General features: G+C 48.9%; 1 protein-coding gene across 3 annotated transcripts; it reads right to left on the reverse strand.

Annotated features, from left to right (window-relative positions):
* Positions 1–921: 921 nt before the first annotated feature.
* Positions 922–21,226, reverse strand: ERO1A (endoplasmic reticulum oxidoreductase 1 alpha). 3 transcript variants are annotated; one of them, XM_040558227.1, is made up of 16 exons: positions 21,073–21,226; positions 15,046–15,165; positions 13,572–13,655; positions 11,606–11,644; positions 11,201–11,277; positions 10,486–10,559; positions 9,880–10,000; positions 9,466–9,503; positions 8,248–8,256; positions 7,394–7,420; positions 7,098–7,190; positions 4,945–5,191; positions 4,141–4,210; positions 3,683–3,769; positions 2,989–3,122; positions 922–1,281 (listed from the first exon to the last, which is right to left on the reverse strand). In XM_040558227.1, the coding sequence occupies exons 1-16, from the start codon at positions 21,178–21,180 to the stop codon at positions 1,221–1,223; spliced, it is 1,389 nt and encodes a 462-aa protein (XP_040414161.1). In that variant the 5' UTR covers positions 21,181–21,226; the 3' UTR covers positions 922–1,220. The 3 variants fall into 3 exon arrangements, with proteins under 3 accessions (XP_040414161.1, XP_040414160.1, XP_040414162.1); XM_040558226.1 differs by having other exon boundaries at positions 8,248–8,259; XM_040558228.1 differs by lacking the exon at positions 11,606–11,644 and having other exon boundaries at positions 8,248–8,259.
* Between the last annotated feature and the right edge of the window lie 2,297 nt (positions 21,227–23,523).

Raw genomic sequence — 23,523 nt, forward strand, 5'->3', positions numbered from 1 at the left:
CCAGCTTCTTGTCCTCGGAGCGGCAAAATTCAGTTTCGCACCAGCCTCTGAGGAGCAGCAGCTGTGCAGCGGGCACATCCTTTCCCTTTTTAGCCCTGCCCAGGTACCAGCGTGAGATGAATCAGGGCAGACCGGGCTGGGGTGGTGAGAGAGGAAAGCCAGAGGGTGCCAGCGCTTGCTGCAGGAGAGAGGCCGTAGCTTAGGGGGCTGCAGAGGTGGGCTGACTGATTGGAGCCCCTCGTCCTAACTAAGAGAGCAGTGGGTGCCCTCAGGGCCTGGCTGGAAGCAGCGCAGCGCTGCAGGGCTCCTCGAACAAAGCTCCGGTTGCTGTCACAGCTCTGGTTCCTGGCAGCAGAGCTGGGGAGGGCTGCGCTTGCCCTGCCTTTGGCTCACTGCATGCCCACCCCCTCTCCTTTCCTGTAAGGGAACAAAACCCTCAGCCACCTTCTTAACGGTGCACTTCCTGCTTCTCACGTGGCAGGAGAGGGGCCTGGGCTGTTTCTCCCACCTTGTTTTACCCAAGCTGGAGGCCCAAGGCTGGCCAAATGGCGAGCTGCAGGCTTCCTTCGGTGTAAGGCTGCTGCGCGCTTCAGCTCCCAGCACCCTTAGTACAGCACAAGGAGCACTGCTCCCCCTGCAGCACTACCCCGAAATACCATCTGCTCAGCCCGGGAGGACGCAGAACCCCATAGGACATGAACCAGCAGGTCAGACCTGCTACAGGGACTCACCTCGCTCTGTCCCAACCCAGTTATTCGTTGTGGGGAACACAAGGACACCACGATCTGGCTGGCAGAAACCTGCAGGGAATTTAGGTGTGAGTCAAGGCACATCAGTAACAAATGCTGGGGCCACGAACAACAGCGTAGGGTGGACACCATTCTTCCAACATGGTGGCTGAAGAACCATGGAACAGACAAGGACTTTTCCCCAGATTTATTCAGCAATATTTAAAAGGAATTATTCAGAATGATCTCCCACTATATAAAATAAACTTTACATGTAGTCCCCACTTTTATACAAAACAGTATCTGGTTTTTTTTTTTTTGTACAAAAGATTTGGCATCAGCAGCTTACAGACAATCAACTTTGGAACAGGAGGCCCAGCGAGTGGTCTTCGCCTGGCAGCGGTCAGGGGTGTAATGGAATTATGGCATTTGTCTCTTTTTACAGAACCCAGAACATGAGCAATAGAATTTCAGTCTCTTTCTCTAGTGAAGTCATTGCATATTCCTTAAGATGTTCCTGAAGTTTTCCAATTCTCTAACGCTCGTTGAAACCCTGTGTGCAAGGAAAGCAAGAGGAAAAACATGAGAGCAACATACGCACCATAATTAAAAAAATAAAAAAAAAATAATCAAAAAAGGGACTGCCCTCAAGAAAACCTTCAAGCAGCTCTTGGGAAGAGAGAATTCAGAAATTCAGCTAAATTACGTTCTGGTTGAGCCAGGCTCTTAACTAATTTTGCAGGCTCTTTTTAAAGCAAACACACGTGCTGTTACTGCTACGGTTCTGTTACTGAGAGACACCGTGGAACAGGATGTTACAGAGAGCTTAGCAGTGATCAGACAAACCCATTAACTAGAGGTCAAGAAACAGACCATAATATTACCAGCTGTGCAGGCAGGTCGCTGAGTCTCCTTGTGGTATAAGCTTGTTTCTTCTGACGGCTTTTTTTTTTCCAATCACCTACCTCACTTTCTTGCTGAATGCGTTTTGCCCCTGGAGCATCGGCATCAGTAAATGCTGGACTGGACTCTGAGGATAAGGCCCACGACTTTCTCTTCCTCAAAGAGAAGGTCTGCCTTCCCCAGCCAACACCGCCCCCTCTTTTAAGAAGGTTTTGAATATTTTGAATAATCCAAATCACTTCTAAGCAAAAAGCAAAAGATGCAGGTCTGCTTTAAAAGGCTCTTCTAATCCACATAGGTAGGATGTGAGGTCGGAGTCAGAGCTGAGAGGAAAACTGCCTGGCTTCGGACTTCTCACACAGCAGAAAGCTTACGGAGAAAAGTTTTAGCAGGGCAGCAGAGGGGGAAGGGGAAGAGAGAAAAAAAGCTCTGCCTGCCAGCCCTCAGCTTCCTCTGAAAACAGACTTTCAGAGGGTCTGGAGGTCTCCTGCATGCAGACTTTTCCAGAGGCTGTGCCAACATGGCAATACAAAGGCAGAACGAATCCCAGCTCCTCTCATCTAAGGAGAACACAGCAGCTGTGCTCAGGAGGGAACTTGGGCAGGGAGGGGGGGGACCATAATATCCCTGGATAAGGGTATTCTGGGGTTTTCCAGATTTGACTGATACACATTAGGGGCTCCCTGTTGCTGCTGATTCACGCTGCAGAAGACACAATTCAGTGGCCTTGAAGTGAGACATAATCAGGACCACTGAGCTTTAGTATTGGCAGCAACATTAACTGAGGAATCCTTTAAAAAACCTGTTTGCCAGAAACTCCAGGTCTGTCAACACCACTAAGCAGTAATGTATAACCAAAGCGTCTTGCAATCTCCCCTCTCTCCTCAAGGCCTTGTTACCCTCTTCTGCCAAAAACCTAACCCAGCTCTCCGCAAGGGCTGCACTGATGCCTTCCTGACAAACGCAACAATTGCAAACAGACCTGGGACCAAACTGGTGGGAGTTCAGTGCTTGAAGGAGAGTCTGAAGTGGACACGGAACAGGTAAGAGCAGCAACCTTTGTTTGGGACAGTGTGCTCACAGGACAGTCACAGTTTCTTAAAAACCACCAAGTTCTTTGTATCTTAATTCAAGCGCTTCCTTGAATTCCTTACAAAAATATGAATAACTTGTTTTAAGTTGTTCTACCTGTTGCACTTCCACATGAACATCCTCTGACCTTTGAGAGTTTCTTGATGAGAAAGTATGATCAGAACAGGAATTAACACCAATATTAGTGATGAAAATCAACTGTTAAGCTTAAATGGGATGTAACACAGCAGCACATGTAAGACTGGAGAAAAATTCTCACACTAACCTTCCAAAAGCATTAAATAGTGCAACAATTTCTTGTCTTGTCAGCCGGAATCCATAGGAGGGACCGCTTTCAGGTATCTTTCCTATCAGGTTTTCAGAAAACAGGATCTTCAGCACTGTGCCCAAGCCTTGCGTCTGTGCACGACAAACAAGATCATTTAATACAGGGGAGATATCCAGAGCCCGACTCACAAGTTCGGCTCTACTTCCCTTCATGGTTGCAAAGGTTCCTGCTGACATCAACTTCACAGGGCAAGACTTAGATTACACTTAACACAGTTAAGAGAAGGAAGCAGAACACAGCCGGGACGCTTTGTTTATTTAGAATTCTTTTGATAGCAGAGCTGCCCAACAGAGGCTTCCTGTCTAGGTTTGACCACACAAAGTTCAGTGCGGATCTTGCTGAACCCCTACTTGTTTGCCAGAGGCTCTACACACCCCCTGCACTCTCCCAGACTCTCGGCTGCAGGAGGTTAACCTGGTTTTCAGCTGCAAAGGCAACACACAGCTCCTGTCAGGCCCAGCGAGCTGGAATCAGCAGCACACTGCTTCCTGCTGGCTGGACCCTGGTAAAAACCGAAGCAGCCCCGATCTGTATCTGGGAGCTGATGGGTATCTAAGAGCTGCATTTGAGCACCGGAGTCCCACCAAGCGAAGTGCTTCCAGACATGCCCCAGACTGCTGACAAAGCTTACCTGCAACTTCCCCCAGAGGCGACATTTGAAGCAGCCAACACAGTCCATTATCCTGGTAATATTCTTGAAGTGTAGCCTGAATTCCTCCTAGGGGAAAAGACATTTAAGTTGATCCCATTTACATGTGAGTTAGGACTTCTTCCATGTATTAATTCATTAATTCAAATCCAATAATGTATTAATTCTGGACTCTACCAACTAAGTCTCACCAAACTTAGCTTAAAATGCTTCCTGAAGTAGAATCCTCAGACCGCTCTCCTTAAGGTACACCCTACAACCCGTAGCTTCCAATGAGTACCAAACCATCCAGAAAACCAAAATGAACTGGAAATACCTGATCCAGTACCTTGATCACAGCAGAGTCCCGTTCAGACCTAGCATTATTCCAGACACACACATGAAATACTGTTTAGGGAGAAAGTGCCCCAGAGGGAAGGGCTGGACAACCTTTAGTTTACCTTTAGCTTAGCAGCTTCCTTTTTATTCCCTGCAAAGAATGAGTTTTCATCAAAATGCAGTGGAAAAGACCTGAAACAGAAAGAAACGAGTTTTATCTCCCTATAGCTTGTTTGTATGACTTAAATCCAGGTTCACAGAAGTATCTGGTCAGGTATGAGAGTGAAACTGATAGGTGTTAAGACGCTGAACATCTCTAGATGTATTTTAAGTGCAAGCTGTTTGTTTCTTAGATCTCCTGGAGGCTTTCAATTTTTAACTTGCATCTCACCTTGGAGACATTTTCAGCGATTGCTCTGTGGTTTCTAAGCAATTGTAGTCTGTTTTCTAACAGACGTAAGCACTGAAGGCATGGGAGTGTAAAGAGAGAAATTCAAACATCAATCATGTTAGGAGACACCCATTCCATCTGGTTCTGGTATCTTCCATACCTTGTACTCAAACCTCTGTCCAAACCTCTACTACCAACATGTTTAGGATTTTTTTCTAGACAAAAACATGAAGCCAGGACTGGTATTCCAGAGATGACTCAGACAGGTAGCCAATTTCAGGACTGACATGTAGGCGGTTATTAAATTCCATTCTGCTAAACCAAAAAGGCTGCCTGGGCTATTAAACCGTGGGCTTAATTAGCCTGTTCTGCTATTTGAATGCAGATACCAATGCAATCCCGACAATACTACCCAAACCATGCTATCCCACTACAAGAAAGAACCCAGAACCTGCCTTTCTAGGCACTTTAAGTGAAAGGCTAAGAGATGCCAGGGTTGAAAGAGCCATTCTCCCCAGGTACTGAGTGTAATTACTTGGCCAGATGGAGAATTTCCAGCAACAGGTTTTTGATTTCTGCATCGTGACTTTTGTTCCCTGTGTACAGCTGGAAACCCGGGCGCTCAAAGAATGGCAACACTTTGGACAGAGCCCGTAGCTCTATCAGGTAGAGAAAATACAGGTTCTTGAGTCTTCTGGGGCCTTCCCCTCTGGTGAGGACTTCATCAAATCTCTGCTGGAACTCTGTAACATTGGGGCCCCATTTCTTCTCTGACCATGTATCTGAGAGCAAAAAAAACAAGAGATGAGGTGGATGGGTATGGTTCTAGTACACTGCTTCCCACTGTCCCAAGAACATGGTGAAATACATCTCTAACCAAGGAGATCCAAGCCGTGTAACAGTCACAGCCCTTCCACTAACCCCAACTGCTCAAGACTCAAGAGAGACGTGCTTTTAAGCAAGCCCTAACAAATGCAGAACTCCTGCAGATTTTAGCCAATTGGTTTAAAACAGGTTCCAGGCTTACAAGCAAAAGCTAAAAACAGCAGCTGTTCATCTTAAGCAGAATCAAGTCAGTTGAAGAGCTTCTTGATTTAAGTTGACTGTTTCTGAAGGCAGTTCTGCGTAAGCTGGAGTTAGTTCAGCATTTGTCTGCACGTGGAGAGGACAGGATGGCTGTACAGGACAGGCTGAAGGTCCCTTCTTTCCTTCATTCCTGCCCTCAGAAGCCACTAACTCGCTGCAGAACTCAGAAGCAGTCTCCCTGTTTTGCTCCAAGCATCTGCAGAGGCAGACAGCGGAGGCCTCCTGATCATGTTGCGCTGGGAAACAACGGGGGAGTCAGAGGCTGAAAGGCTCCCTACTGAGCCCAGAAACCTTAAGAACATTCCTTCTACTGTGGAAACGTGAAAGGAAAAAAGTAACCAAGAATCAGAGGAGATTGATCTCTATTTCCTATTGTCGAGCTCACACAAAGAATGTTTCTGTTTGCCTGTCCTATGGTGTGCTTAAGATTATATAGAGTATGTAGTGGAAGTAAGATGAAGTACAGTTGCTGATGTGTAAAAGTGAGAAGAAAAATAAAAGGGGAGAGAAACTTCAGAGGATCTTCTAAATCACTGATAACCAGAGTAGCAGGAAAGGACTTTCCTAACTCTGAGCTGAGGCAGGCTCTCTGCGAGATCACGGCGCCTGCAGATGGGAATCTCTGCAAGGATTCAAGCCGAGCCAAGGACCACCTCCTCAGAGCAGAGATCTTCTGTAGCCTTTCACCAACAGCAACTAGCCCTTTCTACACAAGCCAAAGACACTTACTTTGCTCTCTGTAGCCACCTTGCTTTCCTAATCTTCCCTGCAGAGTTCCAACTCATCTCTTGCCTTTGATGTTTCTCATTACCCTCTCAGCTCTAACACTGTCTAGCATACAACAAGGTGAGGTGTTTGTAGGCTGTAGACATTTAAATATGATTACTTACTTAAAATGAAATTAGTTATCCAAATTCTAACAGCTATCACAGTCTTCTGTACTTGATTTTTGTAAGCTTTAGTAGAATAAAGCTGGTAGACTTGGTCTACAGATGCTATGGTAAACTGTGATTAAATCCTTCGGGAATTCAGTCAGAGCCTGCATCCCACACTGCATGAACAACATGCCGCATTCCTTGGCCATGTGAGACACGCAAATCATGTTTTCACATCACCCTAGATTTCCAACCTCAGCACTGAAATTTAGATCCTTCAGATACTTACTTGTGGACAAAGGCATGCAAAAAAAAAAAAATGGAAGTGGCTTGAGAGTCTTGGAAAAGCACAGCCAAGCATTTCACAGTCTAGGTGAGATTGTTGCTAAACTGACTGTCATAAAAACAGGCTAGCAAGAGACAGCCTTGATATGCAATTAGAAACCCACTCCAAAATAACCTTGGAGGAAGAATAAAAGGCATACGTGCTGGAAGTCTCGGTACAGAACACACAGTCCAGCCATTTTCAGACCTGAAGGCATGCGGTAACTGCATTCCTGATTTTGTTACACAAGCTGTGTGCTGAGGGAGAGAAAGGGAGAGCACAGAAGTAGGCCTGAACCCTGCTGGAATGGGCTGCAAATAGTGTTTAGCTGAGCCACAGAAGGGTACGCAAGTGTCAATTTAGAGCTGACACAGAAGAGCTAAGGCAGAAAGTGGCAGTTACCTTGTAAGAGGTACCTGGCGCTCAAATGAATGTTGATGCTTGCGTGGAGACCAGAAATGAGTTTGTAGAAAGCACGTTTCTCTATGCAGACGCCTGAAAAGAAATAGACATTTTAAGATACTGAAAGCATACCGTACATTGATTTTTTCTCTCCTGGCTGTCAGACAGAAATCTAACCCAACCTGAGAGTGGCAAGCAGTTCCCACCCCCCCCTCCCCGGCCATTTCGCATTCATCCCAAGAAAAACGACCAAGTTTAGGGAAATTAGGAAGAAGTATTATCAGAAAAAGGATTACCTTTCAGCCACTTGTAAAACATATGCCCTGGAAGCAAAAGGAAAATGAGCACATCAGTTTGAGGCACCTTGCAGCAGCAGGAGGGCTTTAACAAATGTCGTGTTTTACACTACTCCTCTGGACACAGCTTTCAGAGGACAGCAGGATGATATGACAGCAAGATTAACAGGACAGGGCTTTTACCCTCCCCTCTGCAGCCAGGGAGGGCTGTCCCCATGGCCAAGCCTGCTGCCCTGAAACCGCCTCTGGGCCAGACCCTAGAGGAATTCTGCTCACTCCAGTTTGCAGAAGCAGGAAGAGGGGTGTTAGAAGAACACAAAAAAACTTTCCTCCCCACCCCTCTGAGTGAGGCCTCTACCACAGTGTGGCGGCACCAGATAATCAGAACAGTCTTTCCCACCTAACTCAGCAAGAGCTGACAGGGGGACAAAAGCAATGCAGAGCACCATGACCTAGGGGAAAACAAGGGCCACAGGTTGCTATTCTTTTCTGGTCAGGGTGAGGAGAGGGTTATTTTTATTAGAAAAAATAAGAGTACAACTAAGTGTGTACAATCACATAAACCAGTGTTTCACATTAACCCCTGCTACCAGCTTGAGAATAATCTGGAGAACAAAAACAATTTGGAGATAGTTTGGAGACAGGAAAGATGTCACATACACAGGCCCCATGCTGCAGGGAGCAAATAGCTCCAGGGCCCAGTCCTGAACACGGGATTTTGGACAGCTCCTGATTTTACCTGAATAATGGTTCTGCTAACCGGCTGCGTTACCTAATGGTACAGCTCCCGACAGCATGATAACGACTTCACATTTGCTTCTGTTATCGGTAAAAACAAACAGAGTGCCACTCACCTCCATCATCTCCCGATGAGAAAAGCGTGAGTGGTGCGGGGAGAGAAGAGAGGAGATAAGTTACACACGACCATAGCTAAACCCCAAAGCACAATCATTAAGACTCTAAATCTGCTCCGACAAGAGAATGCGCCTTTCCAGGGAGGTTTATAAATGCTACAAACACACAAAACATCCTCTCAAACTGTAGCAGTGAAGGTACCAGATGAGCAATGCTCCTGAATAACCCAACCAACGCAGAAAGGATCAGCATTTGCAGAGGAAGTACACAACTGAGGCACAGACTGCAAAACGGCCTCCTGTATGACCTCTGGCAGGCTACTCAAAGACCCCATCCCTGCTTCCTTCAGTCCACTAGTCACTTGCATCAGCTCTGACAGGTATCAGGTCAGGTCCTGTTTTCATGTTGCCTTGCTTCCTCACCTGCAGGACAGCAATCTTTCCCTCTACGCTCAAGCTACCCGTGTTATTTTCATTTATATCGTGCCCCACACAACAGAAGTCATCAAGGGAAGCACTAACATTTTAACTAACTTCTTAAAGGGCGTTGCACATTTCCTTCACCAGTGCTGTGCCTGAAGCGTCGTCACTCCTTTGCACAAGAGTCAAAGATTGGACAAAGCACCTACACAGTTTACGAAAAATCCAGAGATCACCCCAGAGGATACTGCTGGTGTTCAGGTCAAAACAAGGGGGAGAGAGGCTGGTGACGTTCTAGATGTCTGGGCAAGATGGGGCATCAGGAAACACGGAGTCTCTTAGCAACCTTGGGCAAGAAGCCCTTGGTATGCTCCTGAAACCCTTCCCTACTTTAATTTACGTATTTTAGTCTTAGTTTCTAAGGCAGAGTTTCTCTTACTAAATGGATTCCACAGAGGAACCCTGCCAGGGTCTTATTTTGGTCTCTCATGGATGAAAGGATGACACATTGCTAAGTACAAAAACCAGGGACCAAGAAAGAACCCAGGGTTCAGCCCTGTTCCCAGCCTCCCCAAAACCCACATTTCTTCCAGGAATGCAGAATCAGGCTTTTTCTCCGTGATGGGTGCTAGAGAGCCATCCTTCCAGGCGCCCCTTGAATTAGCCAAGGAATTCTAGACTTGATCAAGAGCTGTAACGTATTTATCGTTCAGGAGAAGTGGCTCACAGCATTTGCTGCTTCTGTAGCTCAGACCAGCACACTACCAAGCCACTTGGCAAGATGAATACGTGACTCACCTCTACCAGGTGCCAAAGGTCTTTTTACATTCTGAGGCCTAAGAGAAAAGAAATTAGAAAGTAAATTTGTGACTGTCTGCTTGCTGTGCAGGAACACAGAAGAAGCTACTTCTCTACAGTCAAACAGCCTAAGGAGATCTCAGAAATCTTCCTGTGCTTTAGTTTTGCTCCAACAGGAAAGGGGTAGAGGGAAACATGTCTTTCTCTGGTTTTTCTTCAGAACAAAAGAGCCAGCAGGGGTTCACGGGGCAGCCACATGGCTTGTCCCCTGCTCCGATGCCCACAGTGCACAAGCAGTGCGGCAAAGACAGGAAGACAGGGATTAACGGAGCAGTTGTAGCACATGCAGCCCCTCTACAAGAGTCGGCACTCAGTGCCTGATGACCTGGGGCACCTGTGGCCCAAAGCACCTACTTGAAACAGTTTTCTTCATAAATGCTGTTCCAGATCTTCCAGGCATCTGGTCCTTTGTAGCCAGTGTAGCGCTCAGGATTCAGGAGTAAATCCACGTACTCTGCGTCAGGAGAGTGGATGTCTGTGAAGCAGAGTGCTGGGTCAGTGACAAAAGCTTCCGAAGGAAAATTACATCTTCCAAGGCTAAACCAGCCACCCCTTCACACACTGAATGGTCTTGCCAGCACAGAGACCAGCTCATCCCTCTCCAAACAGGCAGGTGCACAGCATTTGCTGTGCATCAACCCATCACAGCAGGGTGCAGCTCTCTGGCCTTCAGAACTACCAGCGTGCAAGCCCACAGATGGCAAAGCAAACTCTGAGCGTGCCCCACCCAAGCTGCTAACTTGCCAAACCCCGTGAGACCCTGACCAACAATGAAGCTTTTCAGAAATATTTGCCTCGTGTTTTCAAGACGCTGAGGGCAGGGGAGAGGGGGAAGGAGAAGAGAGAAGAAATAGCATACAGGCTTGCTGAAACACTACACATGGGCCTGAAAGTTCTGCAGAAAACTTGAATTGCTTAAGTCTCGTTACAAGATTTGTCAGACCAAACAGGTCCACACACCATCAGCTTCGCAGAAGCTGTCTGAAGAGTCATCGTGCCGTGTCCACTGGAGCATCGCCCGCTGGGTTTCCTTGCTGCAAAGAAAGGAGAAAGACCATCAGAAAGAGCATCAGTACGAGGGTTCCTTCAAGACAAGTAAGGACTGGGGAAAATCCAGGTGGGGGCTCTCGTGAGACCCCATACAGAGCCCTGTGTTCAGCTCTGGGCCCCCAGCACAAGGACATGGAAGTATTAGAACAAGTCAAGGCGAAGCCACAGTGATGATCAAGGGGCTGGAGCCCCTCTGCTGTGGGGACAGGCTGAGGGAGCTGGGGGTGTTCGGCCTGGAGAAGGGAAGGCTCCCGGGAGACCTCACAGCGGCCTGCCAGGGCCTAAAGGGGCTGCAGGACAGCTGGGGAAGGGCTCTGTGTCAGGGGGTGTGGTGATCGGACAAGGGGTGATGCCTTTTAACTGAAAGAGGGTAGGTTAAGATTAGATATTTGGAAGAAATTCTTTATTCAGAGGGTGGACAGGCACTGGCACAGGCTGCCCAGAGGAGCTGTGGCTGCCCCATCCCTGGCAGTGCCCAAGGCCAGGCTGGATGGGGCTGGGGGCAGCCTGATCTAGGGGGAGGTGTTCCTGCCCCTTCAGGGGCACCCCCTGCAGGGGGTGGGATTGGATGATCTTTAAGGTCCCTTCCAACCCAAACCATTCTATGATCAAAAAGTCATCAAACCTCAAAGATTCATCAACAGCTCCAAGTCTGTTGGCCTCTTCACATTCTTCAGCATGGTTATTGGCTTCTTCTGAGTACTGGGTTGAAGAGGAAAGGGGTAGGAATGATTAAAACACAGTTTTCCTGATGTTACAATTCTGCCTTTAACGCGCTAACAGTTTAAGCATCAGAAGTGTCTTCATGATTCATTCCACCCTCTATTTCCACAGGATGTCTGCAAATATTCAGAGGCTTATGCAATTGTGATGATTGTTGCAGGGACTCATAGCAGGTTCTGACACTGCCATAGGAAAATTGTGTGCTTAACCGTACCTGGGGTCTTGGAGAAGTCTCCTAAACTGCCCTCCTAAACTTCCCCTGGAAGTACCATAAGCAGCATCATTGTGCGCATATAGACCAGCCTACCTTGTAACTTGCAGATCTGATTCCATCAGGAACTTCATCCTGAAAGACAAAATTGAGCACGTGCTACATGTGAGGCTGACGTAGCCTTTCCGTCTGTTTGAAAAAGATGAGGAAGGTGGCTAGAACTTAATAGGTATTCAATGCATCCAGATTAGCTTACAACGTAGACAACTTCTGGCTCCTCCACGGACTAAAATTAAGCAATATTCTTGGCGTTTTATTCTGATTTTTCACAACACTCCTCTTCTCAGAGGGTCGGCAGCCTTTTATGGGTGCTACATCAGGTTATGTTTTGCTCACCCAAGCACAAGGCTGAGGAATCCAACATAACCTTCAGAGGAGCTGATGTCTGGCATCCTGTCTTTGGGTGATGCCCAGATGCTTCTCTTCAGATATTGACCCACGCTGGGGCTGGGAGTTGCAAAGTCCTCCCTTCTACCCACTACCAGGTAAGTGCTTTATTCCCAGCCCCACACAACCCGAGCAGCATGCACAAGACAAGTGGCCCCCAAGTTCTTCTCAGCTTCTGTTTCCTCCACCAGTAGGAAGGCAATAAAACCACCACATGAGCACTGCAGGGCAAAGTTTCTCTGCGATGGTACAGTTTGAAAATGCTATGATGGCAAGTAGCACAGGCAAAGAAAAATGAAGCAATGCGTAAGAGCTTTTTTCGTTGTTGCTTTCAGAACGAAATGGACCCAGGTCAAAATGACCAAAACCACAGTGAAATCTTAAAATAAGAACTTCTAGGTAATATTAATGTAATTGTAACAATCTTTCACATTGGTCATCATCATTACTAGTTTTTTTTTTTTTTTTTTTTTACTTAAAAAGACTTTCAGCAAAATTTAAGGTTCCTTTAGTAAGGAAGAGAAAAAAATCATCCCATTTTGTTCCACAGTAGGTGCTTTTTCAAGACAAAGCAAAGGAGACTTATTTGAGGGGTAGTCCATGGGAGAGGAGAATAAGGTGAATGAATTTAATATCTGTATCAGAATTTATATAACAAATTATGGTCACACACACACACCTATACCAGATTTCAAGGTGTAATATCACCTCCGCTATTTTTTTCAGCCAAGCCAACAGCTACGCTATGTCAGGTTTCACAGAGTTACCAGGTAAGTGGGACAGACATCTGCTTCACCACGTTATACTTTAAATTGTACATAAAAATAAGCTGCAATGATTTGGTAAGGGCGTGCAAATAGGATCAGGAGGCCTCCTCCATCGAGAGCACTGCTGGTCTTCCGCTGTCCCACCAGCATGGCACACCCCTGTGCACCACGAGCACACAAACTGCTCTGGAGAACCCGGAATGAGATTGCGAGAGCCTGCTGCTGGGTGCCAACCCACAAAGCCGGGCTGGGCGGCATTTTCACCACGTCTATCAACCCGGCAACCACACTGTGATTCACTCGCTTTCTCTTCCCCTTCTTTTCAGGCAGACACCTGCAGTCAAGAGGCTTTCTTCTAGCCCAGTGAACAAAACCCTCCTGTCCAGGATGCAGTGGTAAGGGTGTCTGCTTTTCTACTGGGAACAGAGGACTCTGGAAGAGCCATTTAATGTATAGAGACTGCTGGAAAGGTCCCAGCTGAATTCGTCAGGCAAAACAGCAAGTGACAGCATAGCTCATAGGCTAACAGGGTGAATATCCTGGCACTTAACAGTGTAACAGAGGATTTGTCCGCAGATCATTTTGTTAATACCCAAAATAAAAGAGGCCACGACAAGTTTTTCTGTTCATGGATGGTCAACCATTAAGTCTGGCTTTTCTTTAAGCTTTCAGAAGTTAGCATTTCAGCCTTTCTTCACAGATCCCAGTAGTACGGCACCTAAGAAAGCTCCACCAGAGCCACAGTTTAGCTCTAGCTGCAATAACCAGTAGAGGAAGGCATCCACCTGCTTTTTCCTCTTGGTCCACAACATACAGAAAAGAGTGAAGTGGATGGATTCTTTACTTACGGTTGGGCAGGGTTTTACAGCACAGTCTCTTATTCCACAGTGACTGTTGTCATTCCAAAAAGGACAAGGTTTCTTTAGGTTTACCTACGAACAACATAACCTGTTACACATTTCCTCCACACCGCGGCTTACCAACTCGTATCTTTGCTGTCTCACTGCAGGGCTTCTGATAACAAAACCTAGTGCAAGGCCAAGTGCTACGGCGCGAGTGGCAACAGAAGGTGTCACTCGTTTTAAACAAGGACTTGATTTCAGTTTATCACGCACACTCTCATACAAGATGCGTGAGCCCACGCAGTGTGGCCAAGGCTGTTTGTGGCGACAAAGACAAGAAACACGGGCCACCGATTCCTAATCACACCTTGATGCTCTTGTTGAGCAGTGGCAAACTATTTTCTGGGAGGAATCTTTGGCCTCAGAACGTTGCTCACTTCATCCTTGGTGAATCTTAGGGAAGTTTGCTACCCATTGATTTTGTCTCCTTGTTTTGGGCATCTTATGACTATAGCGTGCCTCCCTGGTAGAGGAGTAGGACGAGGATGTGCTGGAGCCTTGCTGTCATCCTCTTGTGGCCAGCGTGCAGGTCTTCTGCTGGCAAGTCACCTGTGCTCTGGGCCTGTCGGTGTGCAAGACTGCTGGGCTTGATGGGAACAAGTAATTCCGTGGTGTTTACTGGATTGTTTGCCATCGCTCATGTCGTTGTTACCAGTACAGGTTGTGCTTTTCACCCTTACTGTATTAGTTCTGGTGCTTCCACCAGGAAGCTTGGGGAACGGAGGGAGATGGGGGGAAGCAGGGAGAGGCAGCTCTGTGCTGGTGATTTTATACGGACCTATTCTAATCTGCGGGGCGGTGAAGTTGGGAACTTCTTAAACTGTTTGCACAGTAGAGTGATTTTTTTTTTTTTTTTAAATGGAAACAGTTGTTTAATATCTATATTCAGCAGGTAAAATTCTGCCCCATAACCCAGCCACACCCAAAAAACCCACGTTTGGTCATATAGATGCAATCTCACTGAATGTGAGTAGAACCTATCTAATAACTATGGTCCTGCGGTAACGGCAGTCAATTAATCTGACTGTTTGATAACTAAACCAGGCTTTCCATGTTGACAGGAAGACATGAAGAATATCCTCATTTTGCAATTTAGATCCCCAGTCGTTAACATGTTTGAGCCTTAATCCAACAAAATAATGCATTTCATTGGCCTACTAAAGGCCTTTAGAGGGCAAAAGGCATACGAAAATATCTTTAAAATCATGCAACTTACTGCATATGAAAGTTGTATCACTTTAAGATTCTCCTGATAACAGGAGAGTCAGACTTGCTGACTGCATTCGTGAAGATCAAGATTGAAATGGGGTATCTGATTTTAACATCAGCAGCAACTTTCACAGAATTTAAATTTAAAAAAAAAAAAAAGCACACAAAATGAATGAGAAATATTGATGCGTTTCTTGTGTGAGAAACTTACTTTATAGTATCTAAAATAGTCACTCTCCAGAAGTTTGTTCAGTCTAGGAAAAAGCTTGTAGTTGTTGAAGGCATCAATGGTTTCTACGTCACAGGTGCAATCATCTATATGACCAGTAACCTGTTGGACATGAAAGAGGAGGAGCAAGTCAGTCAGTACTGTTTAAGACTGCGGACAATAAAACAATCCAGAGTTTTCTTTCCTTTTATCAGTGAGCCATCCAGTTAAGTCCAACCGGAATTAAACGACATTAAACCTGACTGTGCTGAATTGGCAGAGAATTCCTTCTGATGCATCCTTTAGGATCGGCACCTGGGGACAAGCAGCTTATTTAGAAATATTTTTCCCCTAACACACACAGGTACGTTAACATTTACTGGCAACAGATTAATTGGCATCAGACACTCTCGTTAGAGAGCAGAGATGGCAGACATTCAACCAGGCTGTGTCACACGCAGGAAAACCCGCACTGCCCTTGACCACACATCAGATACAGTCACACAGATCAGAGGTTTTTGTTTTTTTATCATGACCAAATCCAGCAAGACACCGGCTTGCTGGATTTATCAACAACATCACCAAAGATTAAGGCACTCAACACAAAGTCCCTGCTGTCAACCAACTGCACCGTGGCCGTATGTTGGATTTAATCAGAACCACAGCGCCTGCAGCAGGCTCCCCCCTTGCCTCTGAAAGCTGCTTGGCAGGAAAACATCTGCTGTTAAATCTGATGCAGGAAGCCAATACTTCTTGCATCACCCCGAACAGCTCAACAAGCAGTGTGTAAGACCCAAAGAAAAAAAAAAAAAAACACGACAAATTCAGCCATGGCTCTCTGACACGTAGATTATCGCCTGGATGAGAACGTTGCACAAGGCAGGAGGAGGTTTGCTTCCCCTGCCACCCTCTGACACGTACTCGGGGAAAGCACCGCGGCCAAAAAGCGAGCACACCACTCGGTCCCTCTCAGCAGCACGCCGGGGATTTCTCCTGGATGTCGACGTAGCAATAGCATCCGCCAGTATCAGATAAACTGGGGGGGGGTTTAAGACCACGGCGGTTGTTTTAAACGGGTATTGTTGATTTGTGAAGTATGGGATGTTCGCGATGAGAAATCCTCTCGCTGCTTCTGTCCCAGCAGCTTACAATATCCTGGTAGCAGCCAGCACAAAAACAATATACCCTACGCTACACTGTTCCAGGGGGGGTTGCCCAATCTCTGCCATCTCCCTGCTCACTCGAAAGCAAGCTGGAAGCAGGGATGAGCAGAAGAAGCCTGGATGCAGCCCCTGTGAAGCGTCAGAGAGCACAGCGTCGAGCTGCAGCATAAAAACTCCCCAGGGAGGCCAAAAATGCAGACTGGGGGATGCACAAGACCTAAGGTGTTTATAAGGGGTTCCCCCGTTCCTTACTAAGCACTCAACCAGCCAAGGGGCAGCAAACAGAAGCAGGCAGCGCTCCTCTCGCAGGAAAGACACCGACAAAGTCCCAGGCATCTCGGCAGCCAGAGCCAGGAAAGGAAATACAAGCCTCAAGAGAGCCTCCAAGGAATAAGGGCAAAATAAATGATCATGTGCAGAGGAAAGAGAGCGACGTGAGAAACGTGAAGCACAGGGCCTGACGCACACCCGGAGAGCCCAGATAACTCCGTACGAGGCGCACACCGACCTCAGCAAAGCCCCGATGATGATTAGTGCCGCAGCAATGAAGCTCCCGGCCCTCCTTCCAGGAAGGAAGGCAGAAGTCGAGCACTCGCCCTTCAGAGCACACAAAAAGGGGAGGGGAAAAAACCAACAGCCTGCGTTAAACACACAGCACCTTAAAGGAACGTGTAGGTTTCTTCCTGCTCCTCAGTGGGACTCGGTGTTTGGGAAGCTGAGCTTTTTCCCCACCCCCCCCCCAAAAAACGCACTGTTATTTCAGGTTAAGCCACCCTGGTTGGAGGGGGAGTGAAGGGAAATCCATCCGTGTGCCACCGTGCCCTTCTCCACCTGAAGAGATCGTTTGTGCCGAGGCACCGTGATCTGGAGGCTCACCTCTGCTTCTCGTGTTCGCACTGCCCAGCGCCCCAGCCCCACGCAGGTGCTGTATTCCGCCGGGTGTTTTGCAAGGCAATGAGGCTGAAGATTAACAGCATAGCAATTAAACTTTCCAGTAGCCCAAATCACTCCCGTAAAAAAAACAAAACAAAACAAAAACGGCACCCATTTGCTAATCCGGTTACCCAACTCAAAGCCGTTTCAAAACGAAGACGAGCAAGCAACCAAAACAAAAAAGCCACACATCTCTCTGTGTTTCCTGGAAGCCTGACAGCCTTTGAGGAAGGCAGCTTGGGTCATGCTTCAGCCGGCCTAAAAGCGGCCTCCAAAGAGATCTCTGCAGCCATGTCAGACATCCATCGCCGCGAGGGGATCGCCTCCCTCTAAGAGGTGACATTCGGGCACCCAGCACGCCCTCACTGAAAGGGGCGGCGCGTGCTGATTGCACCAGGGCTGACTTGGCTAGGTCTAGCGACCAGAACCAACCCATTATCGCCGAGGGTGAAGCCCTGTGAATGCTCTCAGCGCGCTCAGGAGCGCGTGGGGGTCACCTTTGGAGATCTCCGACTACCTGCTGCTCGGTGTAGTGGGACGATCAGACACCGCCACCAAACCCATGCCTGCACGGGTAGCACAGGCAAGGGGGAAGCACTGGGGAAAACCCAAGCTCTGCCCGAGCCAGAGGGAAAACTCCCTCCTCCCAGGCGCTCAGTCAGCCCGCGCAGAAGCGGGTGATTTCTTTAGCCTCCACGTACCTTTCCTTACCTTCCTGCTCTGGCCCCGAGAGCCTAAAGGAAAGCTCAGCGGGGCCTGGCAGCACAGCCTGTATATGCCCAACCTACCAAACCTCACGTGCAGGAGGACAGAGGGACCACCGAGAGGCCCAGTCTGCCCCGAGACCAGGACCAGAGCCCCACTGGTGCTGCGAGAGCACCAAGCCACCTCGGGGGCAGTACCAGGCTGCGTGGCAGGGCACGTCCTTCGCCCCAGACCTTCCCTCTTGCATGCAGGGTGAAACAGGCAGAAATCGATGCAGCAGCAAACACGTGCCACGCGCTGGCTGGCAGCCGTGAAGCCCTGAGCTCAGCCACGGGTTTCGTTCCACCCGGACGGGGCGGCGGAGCCTGGCAGGAGACGAGGGGCAGGGCTGGGTTTGTCCCCGGGAGGAGATGTGACGGAGCCGCCGGGACAGACGCGCACACCAAGGGCTCCGGCTGCTGAGTAAGCAGCGAGGAAGGCGTTCGGCTGGCCCTCCGCGATCCCTCACCGCTGGTGTGCCCGCCTTGGGTGTGCAACACAGCGCGGAAAGCGCCGCACGTGGACTCTGCTTAATCCTCGGGCTTGGCCTCGGCTTCGTCTTCCTTCGCCTCCATCCTGGGATCCTGCCAGTCCGCTCCCTCTGCGCCTCTGGTTCTCGTCTTCCCACCTCTTTCTGGTTCCCTCAGTGCCACAGAAATGCACCTGAGCTGCGGATTCAGGGCTTACTTCACTTGCTGTAAGCTCTCTCCCTGACCCGTACGCCACCATCTATTGCACAGCTGGGCAGGGAAGCGGGCAAAATGTTTTTCGCATCTCCCACTTGTGGCTAGAACAGAGCACAGGGAAGGGAAAGCCGCTGTGGGTGAGACGAGGAGCTGCTTTTAACCCATACCAACTCCACTGGCAGCTGCCTTTTCCAAGCCAAACCAGTCCCAGCATGATGGCAAGTCAACACCCTGCTGCCTCCGCAGGAGCTTCCTCGCTGTCACCCCATCTTTCACCCAAAAAAGAAGGGAGCAAACCTCACACGGGAGCCTCAGAAGGATGTTAAACCACAGAAGCCACCAAGTGACACCTGCAAGCCCCTGTTGGCAAAGGAAGATCTGCAGGTCCTGCACTCTGGGCAGCTGCCTCCCAGCCACCCCACAGGGATCAGAAGGGTGCCAGGTACGAATTCCCGCCCCGAAGGCTCGTGGGTGAGCACCAATTTAACAAGAACGCAAAAGTGGCTTGAAAATCTGTTCAGGTAACGAGGAGGCAGCTCTCGGTGCCCACACGCACCCCTAATGACAGCCTGCTGACCACAGAAACACCCCCGAAGGAAGCCCGTCCTCTGCCAGACCACAAACTGACAGATCACGATCAAAATCCCGGTCTGCTAAGCACCTGCAGCACAGCCTTAGCACGGCTACGTCAGTCTGTAAACAATGAATGAGCAATAATTACTAGGAATATGGAGAATTGATTCACGGCTGACTAAAGCATCAATGCAGCAGTGAACACGTCGAGCTGGGTGGGGGATAAGCTGGCTGAAGACTGAGGGAATTCCCAGGAAGAGTTAATCGGTGCTAATGAGATAGATCAGAAAGCAGGAACAGCGTGTGAAACCTCGGTGTTTTTTAGCAGCAGCTGGATGTTTGTGATGAAAGTTTCAGGACTGGTTAGCAACATGAGTAAATGGAGAACTAAAGTTCTTCTTAAAAAAAGCACGTTAGCATTGCTCTTAATATCACCGAACTCCACGATGGGGGAGTGCAACGCTTGTTCCAGAATTACGACCCACTTCTGCCAGCACCTGAAATACTGCTAGAGCAAGAACATTCAAAAGCAGCCCTTGCCAACTGCCCAACAAGGGCTGAGAGACAAGTCAAAGCTCTTCTACATGCCCCTCATCAAGGTTTCTTAATCTGACAGCCCAGGAGGAGGCAAGAGATGGTCCACAGGAGAAAACCAGATGCTATACCCTTGCCTTCAAGCATACAAAGAAAGGTAGAACCATTTAAGGTTTACCCTGTATTTTATTTGGTGGTGGATAAAAACCACCAGCCCCGTGCTGTACATGATCAGCAAGTTATTTAAAAAAACAAAAACAGTACAGCCCTCGGGGGTGTTTTTAATAGGTTAAGTGGTTAGTAAGGCTGAAACATTCTGCCCTATGTAACACACTTCCCAAAGGCGACAGGAAAAGTTGTCTACACTTGTATTGAGAACTTAAACCAAAGCGTGTGCGACTCCATAAACGAGAAGGGTACTGCAACAAACCAGTGGAGTAGAGAGAACACTGCCAGTTCTTCCTACCCAAGGAAAAAAGCCTGTGAGCCATTAATACGCCAGTGCCAGTTCCTTCAGTGGCTAGGGCTTCTCCTGCCATACCGCATTCTGACTCAGACTTCGATCCTTACGAGACAAGCCTCTCTGTTAAACAGGAAACACATGAGCAAAAGCCCTACAGAGATAAAGGACTGAAAAGCACACATTTCAGTGCTCTATCAGCAGATTTTAACCTGCCATTTACACGTGAAATTGAAGTGTCAAGAACCACCCAGCAGCCAAAGCCAAGTGCACAACTGCACGTTTTCTTTGCCACTCTCCACTTCTGACTCACATTTAAGCACTGGAACTTGAATACAGTAAGAGCAGACTTTACAATAGTAGACTTTACAGCTCCAGTTTTTAAAGGAGAGCAACAATAAAGCACTAAGTACACAGTACCGCTTTTGCTCCTCAATCATGCAAATGTGCTCACGCAAAATTAAGTCAAGAGGCACCTGCACAACACCTGCACCCGCAAGTCCAGCTGCCTGGTGTGGTCTCATGGTGAGGAACACCCAATCCTCTCGTTACCACACATCAGCAGAAGGCACAGAGGACACACCGGGCCAAGCAGCAGCGCATCAGCGAGGAGAATTTACCCTGGGAGAGGCTGAACCCTGGGCAGATGCTGAACCCTGGGCAGATGCTGGCACACCTGCCACAGCCTGGATGGCAGAGGGATGGTAAGGCAGACCCCCAGGAGAAAGGATGAGGCAGCTCCCCGCCACCACAGCGCCACAAAACCCCCAAACCCCCCCCCGGAGACACCCGGGTCGCCAAGAAAGACGCGACCCCCGTGCTGCAGCACCCCCCCCCCCCCCCCAGCGGTGCCAAGGAGGGGACCCGACAAGGCAGCAGGCACACGGAGCGGCCCCCCTTCGCTCCGGACACCCCCAAACCGAGGGTCCCGGCCCACCTGGCAGAAGCAGCGGCGCTCCGCACCGCCGGGCGGCCCCCGGGGCACGGCGGGGAGCAGCAGGGCAGCGAGGCCCAGCGCCCTCAGCAGCCCAGCGCCCGCCGCCATCTCACGGCGACGCCGCGGCCGGCGGGGGCTGAAGAAGCCGCGGCTCTGGCCCGCTCCGCCCCGGGGGACGTGCCCGCCGCCGGGTGCCGCCTTCTTTAGATCAGATGTCCCGGTTCGACGAGGGGCAGGAGGAAATTCCTCACGCTGAGGCGTTCTTACAGATTGATCGGGGGAGCTGTGGGTGTCCCATCCCTGGCAGTGCCCGAGGCCTGGCTGGATGGGGCTGGGATTGTGCCCGTGTCCCCAGCCAGAGTCACAGAATCACTAAGGTTGTAAAAGCCCTCCAAGATCATCTGGTCCAACCATCCCCCTACCACCAATGTCACCCACCAAACCATGTCCCCAAGCACCACGTCCAACCTTTCCTTGAACACCCCCAGGGACGGTGACTCCACCACCTCCCTGGGCAACCCGTCCCAACGCCTGACTGCTCTTTCTGAGAAGAAATGTCTCCTCATTGCCAACCTGAACCTCCCCTGGCACAGCTTGAGGCCATTCCCTCTAGTCCTATCACTAGTTATCTGCGAGAAGAGTCCGACCCCCAGCTCCCCACAGCTTCCTTTCAGGCAGCTGCAGAAAGCAGTAAGGTTTCCCCTGAGCCTCCTGTTCCCCAAACCAAACACCCCCAGTTCCCTCAGAGGCTCCTCACAGGACTTGTGCTCCAGGCCCTTCACCAGCTCCGTAGCCCTTCTCTGGACATGCTCCAGGGCCTTGATGTCCTGCCCCGGGGCTCTCTGTGAGGCATGGAGCAGGGCCGTGCCCCAGGTGCCCATAATGGTGACTCCTTTTCCCAACCCTCTCCACCTTCATGGGGAAGTGAGGGCGTGCAAGGCAGAGGCCAAGGGACAGCTACAGCAGCTTCCTTTCTTGCCTGGTTTCCTCACAGAAGTTCTTGTCCCAGTTTCAGCTGCGGAAAAAAACACATCCGGGTTCTCCTGTTTCCACAGGCCTTGGCTGCTCCTTAATCTATAAACTTACGCCAGTCAGCATTACGTCCACGCTCATTAACTGGATTTACAATTAAACTGTTAATAATCTAGTATCTTGATGAAATAATCTAGCACCTTGTGAGGCCCCACCTGGAGTACTGCGTCCAGGTCTGGGGCCCCCAGCACAAGAAGGATGTGGGGCTGTTGGAGAGGGTCCAGAGGAGGCCATGAAAATGATCAAGGGGCTGAAGCCCTTCTCCTACGAAGAAAGGTTGAGAGAGCTCGGGATGTTCAGCCTGGAGAAGAAAGGGTGACCTCATTGTAGCTTTTCAATACTTAAAGGGGGCTTATAAAAAAAGATGGAGAGGGGCTTTTTGCTCAATCAGATAATGACAGGATAAAGGAGAATGGTTTTAAACTAAAAGAGGGGAGATTTAGATTAGAGGTTAGGAGGAAGTTCTTCACTCAGAGGGCGGTGAAGCACTGGCACAGGCTGCCCAGACAAGCTGCGGATGCCCCATCCCTGGAGGTGTTCCAGACCAAGTTGGATGGGGCCCTGGGCAACCTGGTCTAGTGGGTGGCATCCCTGCCTGTGGCAGGGGGTTGGAACTGGGTGGTCTTTAAAGTCCCCTCCAACAACCTGAGCCCCTTCTCTGATCTTTTCCTCAACACCTTCAAAGACCCCAAGGGTCCCAGAGACAGGGTAAAACTGCCTTCGATGGGCGATTGTGGCCAGGTGAGGCAGGTGGGAGCTGCCACGGGGCTCCTGAGGAGGCCGAGGCGTGGTGCTGCATCAGGACAGAGCCCTCACAGGCAGTGTCCCCTTCCTTGCCCCTACAAACAACCCCTGAGCTCAGACAGGTGTTGTGGCTGTAGGAGCCACCCAGGATCCCCCCATAAACACATATATACACATATACACACATATATACACACATGTACATATATACACGTATATACACATATACGTATATATACACATACACATGTATATATGCACCTATACACATAAATATACAGGTACACATGCATCTCTACACATATACACACCTGTATACACCTATATATGCATATACACACTTATACATGTATATACTGGTATACACATACACATGTATGTGCTTATATACAAACATATACACACCTGTATACACATATGCATACATATACACATATATGCACATGTATACACATACATATATACACATATATACGCATATATACATACGCAGGCATATATACACTTATATACACATATATACACATATACACACACATATATACGTATGTATACCCATACACACATATATACACGTATATACGCATATATACACATATATATATGTATATGCACACATACACACGTACATCCACGTATATATGCCCACAGCCCCGCCCGCCACCGCCTCAGTGA

This window comes from Cygnus olor, chromosome 5 (assembly GCF_009769625.2).
Source record: "Cygnus olor isolate bCygOlo1 chromosome 5, bCygOlo1.pri.v2, whole genome shotgun sequence".
NCBI classification, from domain to species: domain Eukaryota; kingdom Metazoa; phylum Chordata; class Aves; order Anseriformes; family Anatidae; genus Cygnus; species Cygnus olor.

Bases quoted from the DNA above. Each gene is read 5' to 3' on its own strand.
- ERO1A (XM_040558226.1), bottom strand. From the start codon at position 21,180: ATGGCGGCGGGCGCTGGGCTGCTGAGGGCGCTGGGCCTCGCTGCCCTG. The intron at 5,192-7,097 runs GTAACTGCCACT...TTTTGCTCTCAG, and splicing joins CGCCAGGTACCTCTTACAAG to ATACATGGTCAGAGAAGAAA. The intron at 3,123-3,682 runs GTAAGCTTTGTC...TGTCGTGCACAG, and splicing joins GCCTCTGGGGGAAGTTGCAG to ACGCAAGGCTTGGGCACAGT.